Source organism: Triplophysa rosa, linkage group LG3 (assembly GCF_024868665.1).
Source record: "Triplophysa rosa linkage group LG3, Trosa_1v2, whole genome shotgun sequence".
NCBI classification, from domain to species: Eukaryota; Metazoa; Chordata; class Actinopteri; order Cypriniformes; family Nemacheilidae; genus Triplophysa; species Triplophysa rosa.
Genome location: NC_079892.1, coordinates 12,941,113 through 12,954,257, shown reverse-complemented (window position 1 = coordinate 12,954,257; position 13,145 = coordinate 12,941,113). Strand labels below are relative to the sequence as shown.

Sequence of the window (13,145 nt, the reverse complement as noted above, 5' to 3'; positions counted from 1 at the left end):
GCCTACCGGCCGGGGAGTAAGAACGGTAAGCCGGACGCGCTCTCGCGGCAGTTCGAGGTCGAGACAACCCCCACCCCCCCGGTGGCCGTCATTTCCCCCGACCGAGTGGTCGCGGCGGTCACTTGGGGGGTGGAGTCTAAGGTCCGCGAGGCGCTGGACGGCGTTACTTCCCCGGCTGGTTGCCCAGAGGGACTGTTGTTTGTTCCTCAGTCAGTCCGAACCAGTGTCCTTCAGTGGGGTCATTCCTCTAACCTAGCTTGTCACCCCGGAGCTGCTCGTACTCTCGCGCTAGTCAAGCAACGGTTTTGGTGGCCGTCAGTGGCACAGGAATCTAAGGAGTTCGTTTCAGCCTGCCCAGTCTGCGCGGTGGGGAAGACTTCTAACCGTCCCCCAGCGGAACTCCTCCGTCCTCTGCCCATCCCTTCGAGACCCTGGTCCCACATAGCCATGGATTTTGTCACGGGATTGCCCCCATCCTGTGGCAATTCCGTGGTTCTTACTGTGGTGGACAGGTTCTCGAAGGCGGTCCATTTTATTCCCCTTCCTAAACTCCCGTCAGCGAAAGAGACAGCGGATATCGTCTTAAATAACGTATTCCGTATCCACGGCCTGCCCACAGAAGTGGTTTCTGACAGGGGCACCCAGTTCATCACCAAGTTCTGGGGTGAGTTTTGTCGACTCCTGGGGGCCACTGCTAGTTTGTCCTCCGGGTACCACCCGCAGACTAACGGACAGTCCGAACGAGCCAATCAAGACCTCGAGAGAGTCCTGCGTTGCATCGCGTCTGCTGAACCGTTGTCTTGGAGTTCCAAATTAGCCATGGTCGAGTATGCCCACAACTTCCTCGGCTCAGGCGTTCGTCAAGAGGTGTCTCCGCGTCTGGAGGCTCGCCAGACGGGCCCTCATTCGTACACGTAAATGCAACCAGGCCTCGGCCAACCATCGTCGCTCCAGGGCCCCTCCTTACGTGTGTGGTAGCTGCCTGGATGCCATGGGGCATCTTTGGGGGGGGTTCTGTTAGGCCTGTTCCTAGTTTGTTTTCTTTTTTAATGTATTTTGGTTAGATTCCCTTTAACACACCTCGTCTGGTTCCTGGTTTCAGCTACTCACATCAGCGCCAATAATTTCCCACACCTGTTTTCTATTACTGCCTCTCTATATATACCGTTGCCTCCTCTCACTCAGCGTGGCGATGTATTGTTTGTTTGTTCTCGGAAGGATAACAAGTGTTGTTCTCATTTCAGTCGTTCGGCTACCAGAGTTGATTCTCCGTGTTTCCCCACAGTGGGGAAAGTAAGGCGGTGTTTAGAGAGCCGGTTTGGATCTCTCTCTCAAACGGCGGTTCCTTCTTTCTACGCCAGTGGACTTTGACACGAGGTGCACGGCTGGAAAGACTATTTCCTTCAGGATTACTTTTGCTGTTTCATTCTGGATTATTTTTTGTTTTCTTGGACATTGAAATAAACTTTGCCTTTCGTCACTCCTGCATCTGAGTCCTTACTATCCATTCTAACAAGTATCTCATATGAGACCTATGGTCTGTCGTTTTTCCATTTCCTCTCCGCCTGCCTCCATTTTTGTCTAAGCAGCTGACCCTTATCATTGAGCCAGGGGTGAACAACAGCTTTGGGTTTTACCTGTTTCCAAGGAGCAATAATGTCCAATATATGGTTACACCCCTCACCCCAAATGAAATTCAGAAACCAGCTCTTCTAAGCCCCAACTCAAGTAGACTAACCTCACTAACTGCCATGAGGGCATTATATTGTTTGGAAAACTTAGTGGCCGATAAGGAATTTATTGCTCGCGCAGAATGGCAGACTGACACAGGTCTCAGAGGAAGCCCTGATAATGTAACATTAAACTCAATGGCAAAATGATCAGAAAACCCTAGATTCTCAATTGTCAGAACAACTCCTAACCAGACAAATTCTACTGCCGCTGCTACCCGAGTAGCCTCATAGCGGGAACAACCACACTCTGTAAGTTCTGTGTTCGGGTCGGTACACAGAGCCCCGCCCATTCCCTGCCTGCCAAAGACACACGTCTTGAAAAGTGAAGCTGCAGGCTCAATGATCGGCCCCTGGTGGCTGGCTGCAGTACAGGTCATAAACCCCACCCTCTCTATGTAAACAAATGCGACTTGAGTCAAAATAAAAAGATAAATTACACTTCCAGGAAAATTTTCAGAAAGATGGTTTTGATCATTTAAGGTAGTTGTTATCACGCTGATATATGTTCAATTGTTCGTTTTGTGATAAGTTTGATTTTAGCTAGTAATTGGATGCTATAAAAATGGGGTGTGTCATTATGATTGACAGTTGTGATTGACAGCTTCTCTGAGCAGACTGTCTGAGGTTCTAGAGGAGATTGAAGATATAACCAACTGTTCATTTTCGATTTCAAATGATTAAGTCGTTAGTTGTTGTTTTTGCCTTATTTTAGGGGGGCGTGTGAGAGTTTGGGTGGAAGTTTGATACCGCGGTCCCGCCTCCTGGCTCCACTAACAGTTCCTTCTGCGCAGGCCCAGGCTCCAAACCGATGTTTTTGCTTAACATGTCAGCGCCCATCGTCGGACGTTTTTGCGTTCAGTTCATTACAATGGAAGGAAGCAGCGTCACGCCGTCCATCTTTTTTACAGTCTATGGTGGAAGAGCGCGACGTGATTTCCAAACAACGTTGCTGCATTCGCCAGTTCAATCAGCTTAGTAAACAAATTCACTTGTCTTGCGCTTCCCACGGGGTAGCTTGTACAGAGACATTATTTACAACACTGGTAACAGACAATAGGGAATATGCACACTGGACGATGACGTACTTCCGCTAAAATCTCAGCCAGCTAGGTCACTTCCGCTTTCATAGCACTAAGGGGGTTTTTCACCAAGTGATTACGATGTGTTTAGTAAGAAAAAGTTCAAATTTCGGCGAACCAACAACAGCACTGGGGGTGAGCATTGTTGAGTGCCTCTGTGATCATGCCTCTAGTAAGTGCAAAAGTTTACTTTGCTTTTTTTCATATTTGTTTATGTACCTTGAAAAGGACAGTCTGAAGTGCTTCTCCTATTTTGGTTTTCTAAGTATGGCGAAGTGTTTGAATAATTAGAATCACTTTGTTGATCGTAATCCTATGTGCATCCCGAAGCGAAACGCCATTGTTCCCTATGCCGCCTGATGTAACAGAGCTGGCAGAGATTTTAGCAGAAGGACGTCATCGCTCCGTGTGCATATACCCCATTGCGCTTGTCAACCACATGGGGGAACCCATCAGAGAAAGTTCTAAGGTGTGGATATTTCACTTGTTAAATATGAGAAAAACCCACAGGCAAAAATATATGCTGACAAATAGTAAGTAAAAAAATACAACAGCAACAAAATACACCTAATAATAAACAAACTCAACCTATGAAGTAAAATCTAACTGAGAAAACGATACTTTTCAGCTTTTGTTGTTTCTTACGATCTGCTGCAGCAAATTACATTACACAGACCTAACAAGGGCCATGTGGCCGGAGTGACGCAAGTGTTTGCTGAAAAATGTCAGACCTCCCGGTTGGAAATGTTGCCTTTAGGCTCGCATGCACAATCAAATTAATCCACACAGACCTCGACTGAAGCACACTGCCCTCTGTCTAACAGCTCGGACAATTCATAGATCGTATATAAAACATTGAATATTTGTCTGTTTGTGAGCTTGTTAACCTCATTACCTTAACAAGGTTTTGGAGGCACAGTCAAAGCTGTGATGAACTGAGCCAAATGCTGTTTAAGCCAGGAAAGTCACTAAATTCTCAGACGCTATAAACTATTTGGTGCAGAAAGTTGAACTTACGTAACTCGCTCGATTTATGTTTTTAGAGTAAACTGGGCTCGAGGCCTCTGGGGTAAAAGGACCATTTGATTTAGTTTTTCTCCAAAACAAACAGCAACAAAAACCACAACAGTACTTTTTCGCTACCTGTTTCTATCTACGCACTGCAAAATCTTCCGGCTTCATGTGGTTATTGTGTGCGGGTCCATGCTTATGATTGTAAACTTGAAATAAATGGTTGAAAAAAGTTTTACCTTATAACATATAGTATGCCAGTTGTGGCACAATAAATTGCGCTACAAATATGTGGTATGTATTGCAAATAAAACACTTTAATGTTTTGTTTTTGTGCTTATACTGCTTTAAGAAGCTGTATACAATGGTTTAGCTTTCTTAAAAGTAAAATTAAAGGGATCCTTAACCCAAAAACAAAAATTCTGTCTTCATTTACTCACCTTCGAGATCTTCCAAATCTGTTTAAATGTCTTTGTTCTGATGAACACAGAGAAAGATATTTGGAAGAATGCTTATAAACAGACAGATTTTGCCCCCCATTGACTACCATAGATAGTAGTAAAAAATACAATGGTAGTCAAAAGTGCCCCAGAACTGTTTTCGGTCCTACATTCTTCAAAATGTCGTCTTTTGTGTTCAACAGAACAAAATAAAATGATAAAGCAAGATCTGTTTGGTTATAAGCATTCTTCCAAATATCTTTCTCTGTGTTCATCAGAACAAAGACATTTATTCAGATTTGGAACAACTCGAAGGTGAGTAAATGATGACAGAATTTTTGTTTTGGGGTGAAGTATCCTTTTAAGAACAGAATTAGTTAAAATTCAGTTTATTTCTCAGTGACAGACATATACAATTATTTTAAATTGACATACAGACGGTTAAAAGTTTAAACCTTGAATGTTGTCAATTCAAAAACAAGTTGTATGTACAGTACAACAAAAATGGTATTGCAAATAGTTTTTGTTTTGGAAATAAACTGGTTATTTTCATTTCAGTTTGAAGTTTTGTCCAAAATATCGTGACACTACTCCACTACTGTAAGGCATATTGTATCGAAACGTACACCATGGACATGCTTTTGGTGGGTGGATATGCTGTATTATCATAAACTTTGTAAAAGTAGCGATGACGCCAGAAAACTATTTTTTTGTACTCCCATGACTTTCATTTTTTTACTCTTATATGAAGATTTTAGTTTAAGATCAGTGGGAGTCTGAGCAGTGGAGTCATAACAGCAGTCGTCTTCCTCCCACTCCTCTACAACATTCAACTCGTGTCTGTGTACTTCATGATCCAACCACCCTTTACACACACAGAAAACATCAACTAGATCAATGAACAGGGTCATATTGTTTGGGTCACATTGAACCAGCAGACAAAAACTAATTTGGTGTATCCTGAAATTACAGTAACTGTAGATAGACTTGCGACTCATAGACAAATTGACCAGCAGCCAGTCATATTTCTTATCAGCAAATTTTGTTACCGCATATGTAAAATTATAATGTAAAAACACATTTAAATATAATAGAAATAATTCTATATTTTGATACTAATATTATTATATACTAAAATGGGTATTGGGCTTATGGTGAATAAATATCCTTTACAGTACTGGTATAGAATACAGTAGTAATGACATGTTGGTTATGATCGGTGGGGATGCGATGCTGCCATCTAATGTAGAAATTAGGACTTGCCATCAAACTACAGTAGATTTTATGAACAAAATGTACAGTAAGTTTTGCTTTACAAAAGTCAGCAGCGTAATAGTTGGTTGGGGTGCAATGGTGTTTGTAGTGTTATTGGTGGTTTTAAGCACATTGCAAGGTGGCTGCTTACGAGACAAAACCAAATTTCTAGAAATGAAGGCCGTTCCTGTTTTTTTCTCCTGACGTTGTACTGCTTAGGAAAGAAACAGCACACTTGTATTCAACAAGCTGCCTGAAGTCTCATCCATGTTTGAAGCACAACTTAAATCCTGAGCAATAGCAATAGATGCTCATCTTAGCAGCACAACTTGTAAAGGTTTTTTGCCACATTTCTACAGAAAGGAAAAAAGGACCAGGACAAAAGGATGGGAGGTGACTGGAAACTCTGCTAACCACTAGGCCACAGCTCCAACATAAAATGTTACATTCAGTACTTTTCCCACCATGTGCGTGAATGATTCTGAAACTTTATTTAAGATGGGTATCTTGACTCAAGACAAAAAACAGTTAGACCGACAAAAACCCACAGTTCTGTTTTGTGACAATATACATGTGAATAAAATGGATCAAAACCCTTAAATGATTCATTTCTGTTGAAGTTTCCCAGTCTGCAGAACATCTTAACCAAGACGTTTAACAACAACCTGACGTACACTCTTCAAGCATGAAATAAAAAGTGAATAAGAGTGTGAATAATAAAAGTGTGAAGATTCTGAAAGAATGTGTCAAAATTTAAAATTTGAAGATATTGCATCTTTAAACAGAATTGGTGTGCTGCTGTATAATAATTTGTACATACTCTAAAAAATAAAGGTTCTTAAAAGGGTCTTCACAGCGATGCCATATAGACCCCTTTACGGCCGATGTTACGCTTACGTCACGGCATTAGCTGGAGGCAAAATAAAGGGAAAACTCGAGGCGGCCAAAACCAACCAGAAACAGATTCGGCTACATAAGGAGTTTAAAATATCACCTTGTGTTGTTTAGTGCCACAATCAACAGAATACAGTCTCCAATTAGATATTTTAACACATACCTGCTGCCATTGCCAGTTCATCCCTGGATTCATTGAGTGAGCACGCGTACAGGTCAGCCAGGTTCCTTGCGTTAAAGTTAACTTTTTCGAAAACGTTTTATTTTAATGATTGTCAGTACATTTCCAGCACAAAAATATTTTTAAGTTTTTATGTGTATTATGTTTTTGTCATTATAATGACATTATTTTGTTGCCAGTTGAGCACCATATTCAATCAATTGTAATAATCAATTATAATGATCATTTTAATAATTATAAAATAAATGATTAAATAAAATAAAATACATTTTCCCATTTTAGTCGTGCAATAAATGTTTAATGTTTGAAGTGAAGTGATTTACACATTCTTGATAGGCTATATCGTAAGAGCTACAAAGATTTAAAGCAGCATTATACTGACAGTTTGTCTTCACATTTCATGTAATTAACAGTTAACATGCCAAAAAACAGCATGCAAACACCCTATTTCTAGACACAAGGTGTTCACATTTTGAATAACTAAATGCACCTTTCTAATTTGAAAGGAAAAAGTTATTTTCAAAAACAAGTGACAGCATAAAACCGCAGAGAGACGTGATAAACGTTTTTATCACCCTTGGGAACCTGTAAGTTACTTTCAGTTCAGAAGCAATAGATTGTTTCATTTTCACAATAAGTGGGAACGGATATGGGTTGTAAAACTCACTTAAGATTGAAACAGTATGCTGTGTTTGTGTAACCATGCAAACACCAAATTAAATTCTCTAGAACAGCAATATGGACAGTTTAAGAAATTGCTTAAAAATCAGTCTGTTTAACCCTGTTTTTTTGTTGCTTCTGGTAAAAGACCATTTATGTTGGGCCATTTTGCTGACATTATTTTGCAGATAGATTTGCAACATCAGCACCTATGCAGCAACTTCTAGCCTAAACAAGCACGCTGACCACGGATCTGTGGATTGGGTTAGGGTTTGACGTAGTGCCAATGGGACAGAAATGAAAACTGATTTGACCTTGACTTACCGTGTAATGGCTGAATGTATTGCAATCCTCCCATTAATAATCACACAACACACTGGCAGATGACTGATAACATTTTTCCACTTTTAACTAAATTTGTCAATTAAAATGTAATACAGATAACTTTTGTTATTTTGCATTACAAAAGCCTTTAAATCCCTTTTAAGTGACATAAAGAATGTTTAAATAAAACTGATAGAGAGCCTGCCATAACATGCAAGCTGAAGGACAAGATGATGTTTTCACAATGGTATCATGGCCCACCTTGACAACTAAAATGTGCATTTTGTACAGGGCCAAATTAAATCTAACTTAAAAGAGGGAGGATCGCATGACCCCTCCAAAGTTCATTGGCTCAGGCTTTGGACATTCCATCTGTACAGCCAATCACAATGAAGATTTGTCAATGGTATTGGTGAATGGTTTTGGTAGGGATGTCCCAAGCCAATCGCAAAGATCGGGATCGGGGGCCGATCAAGGCTTTTTTTTACCTGATCGGGATCATTTCCGCCATAACGCAAAGAGAGTTTGTAAAGAGAGCGCGAGCTGTGACAGCTGTGTCTGCAGTGTGGAAATGTGCAGCAGCGGAACAGCCACTTGCAGCGCGAGCATTCTGCAAGACGTTAGCAACGGAGCTTTGTTCAATAATAACAATATAATATCAAACCCTCAAAAAAGTGGAAGCGAGTTTACTCAGCTCTGTGACGCTGTGATAGCGTCCTGCTATTTGAATTAGTTGTAAAGACTAATTCTGTCATTATGTTTGCTACATGTTAGGCTATCATTTATAGTATGCTGACCTGTTAAATAGTAATATTTTAATAACCTTAATATACCTGGAGCGTGCACCTAGCACTAGGAAAATACAAGTATCGGATCGGGACTCGGATCGGCAAATAAAATGACTCGGATCGGGGACACAAAAAGTGTGATCGGAACATCCCTAGTTTTTGGTTTTAATAGACTCGCTCAGGCTTTAAAGAGCCTCTTTGACCCAACATTATACCTTAGCTATCTCAAGACACTTTCAGCAGGTTTTATTGACCCTTCGTGTGGTGGTGTTTGCTTTACAGGGCTAATGACTCTATAAACCCTATATACTACTGCATATGAATCACTTCAGGTAAAAGAGGTTATCAGTTAAGAGCACAAGATGAGACACAAGATTACAATGAAACTGGACGTTTCTACAACGTACAATTTAGGAGCTAGCAGCTACCATCTAATCCAGTCAAACATAATTACATCATATTCACTCTAAAAAATAATAAGTGTCCCCTGTGGTTGATAATTTTACTCATTAAAAACTAATCATTGACCATCAAAATTGCAATTTTTTTTCCAGTGAAAACATTTTTCCTGCTTTAAAATAGCTTAAATTTAACTCTACATTTTTTCATTGGGATTTATTAATAAAAATAATCCAACAGTTAATTTCTCCAAAAAGTACATATATTATTTACGTTTATTTAATTAAATAAAAAAGTATTTAATTATTCAAATTCTTATTTGAATAACGTTATGAAATTTTATAATTACTATATTTTTTATACAGCCTACACTTTTTTTTTTTTTTAACTGTATATTTCATTGATTTCACACCGTTTAAATTTAGAGCGTTAACACTAAACTGGAAGCAGGGATTTTTATTGCTAACATAAAAAGTAAAAATTTAATTTTAAGTTCTAACAAAATTTGAGCTTTGCTTGCCCAGAGGTCTTTTGGCAGTTCATTATTTAAAAGCTATAAAAATTTAGAGATGCTTACAAACAAAAAAGACACAAAACATCTATTTAAACACAGTCATTCAGGACCTTGTGATAGTTAGCCCAAAAATTTAAATTCTGTCATCATTTACTCATTCTCTTGTCATTTCAAACATTTATGACCTTTCTTCCGCAGAACACAAAAGAAGATATTTTGAAAAATGTTGTTAACTGGCCCCCATTCACTTGCATTGGCTTTATGTCCATGAATGGGGGCCAGTGCTTTTTGGTTACCAACTTTCTTCAAAATATCTTCTTTTGTGTTCTGTGGAAGAAAAATAGTCATAAAGGTTTGAAATGACAAGAGAATGTGTAAATGATGACAGAATTTTCATTTATGGGTGACTGTCTCTTTAATATTTCCCAATTTGGGGCTTGTTTTGAAATCTGCTGGCACTGTTCGTTCTGCACTATAGAATTTGCAAGCAAACAAGCAAGAACACAACTGTGCCAAACACAACATACTGTGCTAAGGGACAGAGCAAGACCTTTCCGGAATTCACAAACATCAAAACTCTTTTACTTAAAATGGCAAATCATAGCCATTTATTTACATTTGATACCAGCTGTTACACTTTAACAACAAATATCTGCCTACAAATGTATCTACAAGGAGACAAATTGTGAAGAACTGTGTACTCAGATGTTAAATCAGACAAAAGTTATTAAAGTTGAACAGGCATCATAAGCGTCATCGCTACCACAAGATGTGATAAAGTTCCCATAAAGCACTGCTCTAAAACAATGGTTCCCTCCACCCAGCGGAGACTGTTTCCTTCCCTCCGGCCTTTCTGTAATCTGTATTGTTTCTACATAGTGGAAATCTCCACTCAAATAAACTTCTTTATTCCATCCTATGTGTCAAGTGCCCTGTGTGATGCCAATTGCCTTAAAGCATCTTAAACTAACACGGCATTAAAGACGCCAACCATCTTTAACAACCGGATTGCTCTTTAAAAGCCAGGTGAAAGACAATGTAATGACTATGTAAATAAATGACACTATTCTTACACAAATTACACATTTTTTTCTCTTCTGATATGACTTTTATTTTCTGCTGATGTAATCACGGCCAGGTGGGCAGGAAAAATATTAACCAATAATATCATAACCTTACATTTTTTAGGCCAATCAAGTCTCTGACATTTTCAAAGCCCACCCCACATACTCAAAAATGTTGTCACATTAGGTTAGTTCAATAGCAAGACAAGACGTGTTACACCAGGCTTGGCATCTATGACAGACAGCAGATGTCATTGGTTAACAGACATTTATCACAAACTCGATTTAAACACATGACACTTATGCAAGATATCAAATACTAAAAGATACTTTGGCCTGCCATCCTACTATTACTAACATGAGGCATCATGTGGTCAAAATAGACCAAAACAGCAAGAGCAGTCCATACGTAGTGATGTCAGGAATGTAAATGTATGGCCAGTTAAACTATCTGGATGATGGCATAAACCCATAAGAATGCCTGACAAAGCCTGACTCGATGTAACCAGAAGCCACACGTAACCTCTCACTGACAGACAGCAGAGAGACACTCTTAAAATAACGTTTCTAGCAAATCATTCGGCTTGCGTGTGCTTATTCATAGCTTCTAGGTCTAAACCTAAAGCAATATTTCATCAAATGACAGCATGCTCGCATCAGTCCGTGAGCAAAGTTTCTTTTACTGCAGACACGCATCACATCTTTACAGCCTAAAACAACAGAAATTTGGGGAACTCCTTTTAAATCGTTGTCACCTTTGGAGTCAGAATCACAAACTTCAATTTCATATTTATTATAAAAGTTTTTTATTGATCTTCCCAAACCCTTACCATGAAGCTATAGAATTTTCAAACATAGTGCACACATGCATAATGTACGTGTCTGTATATTAACTTTTGAAAAGTAAAATTAAAAGTATTTTATAATTCACCGTCATATCATTCTGACTATTTTTCTGCCGCAAAACACAAGAGAAGATATTTGAAGAATGCTGGTAACAAAACAACACTGGACCCCACTGACTTCCATTGTGTGAACACAAAACCACTGAGACTTTTCACTAAATATCTTCTTTTGTGTTTCACCAGAGTCATTTACAGGCTTTGTATGATATGATGGTGAATAAATAGGTTTTTTTATTTTAGGTGAAGTATCCCTTTAATCAATCCATGTTTACATATAAACCAGTCTCATTGTGAGACTAATTCTAACAACATAAACTAAATCACAAAATGCCAGTGTCGCTGCGGTTCAATGGGATGCTTCTGACAGACTTGTCAGCAAACTCTGACAGTGTTATCAAAAATTGTATATTATATTATAGAAAAAATAAATCAAAATGATCATGAAGATTCACACTGGTAATACTGAGGTGTCGGTTTTTCTCTGGCAGGTGAACTGGTTGACCAGCATGGTCCTTCTGGTGAAGCTAGTTAAGAAACCTTGTCGGTGATCTCATTCCACCACATTGTGCAGCGGTAACCAGAATCCTATACATCCTAATCTTTTGAGCTGAACAAAGAACTGAAACATCAAATCTGGGTCTTGAATCAGTCATGAATCATGAATGATTTGGGTCAATACAGTTCAACAGCCAATAGACGGTGTTCAGTTTCTTGGAAAACCAAACACAGACCAAATCCAAACTTCTTGTCATGTTCTTGCCTTTAATAGCAACAGGCGCTCAAATGAGTGTCAGTGTTTTCTCAGCAAACTTTCTGTCAAACTCACACTTGGAGGGATGATAACCGAGTCAAAACATTTTCACAAGTGTACTTTCCACGAAGCTCCTGAGGTTAACTTTCTGTTTATTTGACAAACATACAAACTTTTCATTACCATGCATCCAAATGAATGGAAAGTGTCTAAAATCATAAAAATTGAACTCACCCCATCAACCAATCCATGCTGATGTTAGAGGCTGATCTACGCCAGCTCTGCTATGACTTCCACCGGCTGTCTCAAACGTTATCCAGGGTTAGATTTGCTCTATATTGAGTGTTGCTAAAACATATCAATGTGCAACATTTCTGTGCACAGGACCTCTAAAACAGCTTTCACTTTAAATTATGTTTCTTAAATAGTTCTGGAAAAACACAGCTGACAACATCAGTTCAGGACTGTCAGAACTGTGCCGCCGGTGTTGAACATGTGTGTCTATCGCAATAATGATTCAGCCCCGCCACTGCTTGATTTTTGGAATTACCGGAAGTAAACGCGGGCGGTGTCTCAAAACCTCGTGAGCTGCCCTAAACAACAATAGACACGCTATCACCGAACGCGTTAAAAGTATGTAAGAATGCTGTCTAGGTAGACAACTCACCAGGTTTTGACACAGACTCGAGACCCCCACCGGCGCTTCCGTGCCTGTCAATTGTCCACCTCAGCTGCAGTCAAAAATAAACCATATCCTGCTTAACAGCTGCTTTTTACATAGACACATTTTTTTAAGTATCGTTGTGTCTTTTGATTTCTTCTTCTCAGAATCTTGCTTATTTAGTATTTGTATTATTTATAATAATATTATTTATGTAATTTAAACTATTTACATAATTACAAATGCATTATTACTATTTTTAAAGCTGTCAACGTTCATGTCAAGTAGGGGAAAAAGTCTTACACCCAACCAGCAGATGGCACTCTATGCTTAGTGTTACGTTAGCAAAACATTCACAACACTAAGATTACATTTTATTTTGTTTAATTCTCAGTCAATTTAAACGTTTTATAAATTTTATGTTTATAGATACTTTATACCTTAAATGAATTTGATTCGACATTATTGACATTTCTACCACACTCAC

The 13,145-nt window shown here is 39.0% G+C and overlaps 1 protein-coding gene across 1 annotated transcript in view; it reads right to left on the bottom strand.

Moving 5' to 3' along the window:
- Positions 1–12,484, bottom strand: part of mob2a (MOB kinase activator 2a) — a 55,187-nt gene extending 42,703 nt beyond the window's left edge. The window contains exon 1 of the mRNA XM_057330424.1: positions 12,232–12,484. Coding sequence (XP_057186407.1) covers positions 12,232–12,248 — 17 coding nt within the window. The 5' untranslated portion in view covers positions 12,249–12,484. The remainder of the gene's footprint in view (positions 1–12,231) is intronic.
- Positions 12,485–13,145: the final 661 nt, after the last annotated feature.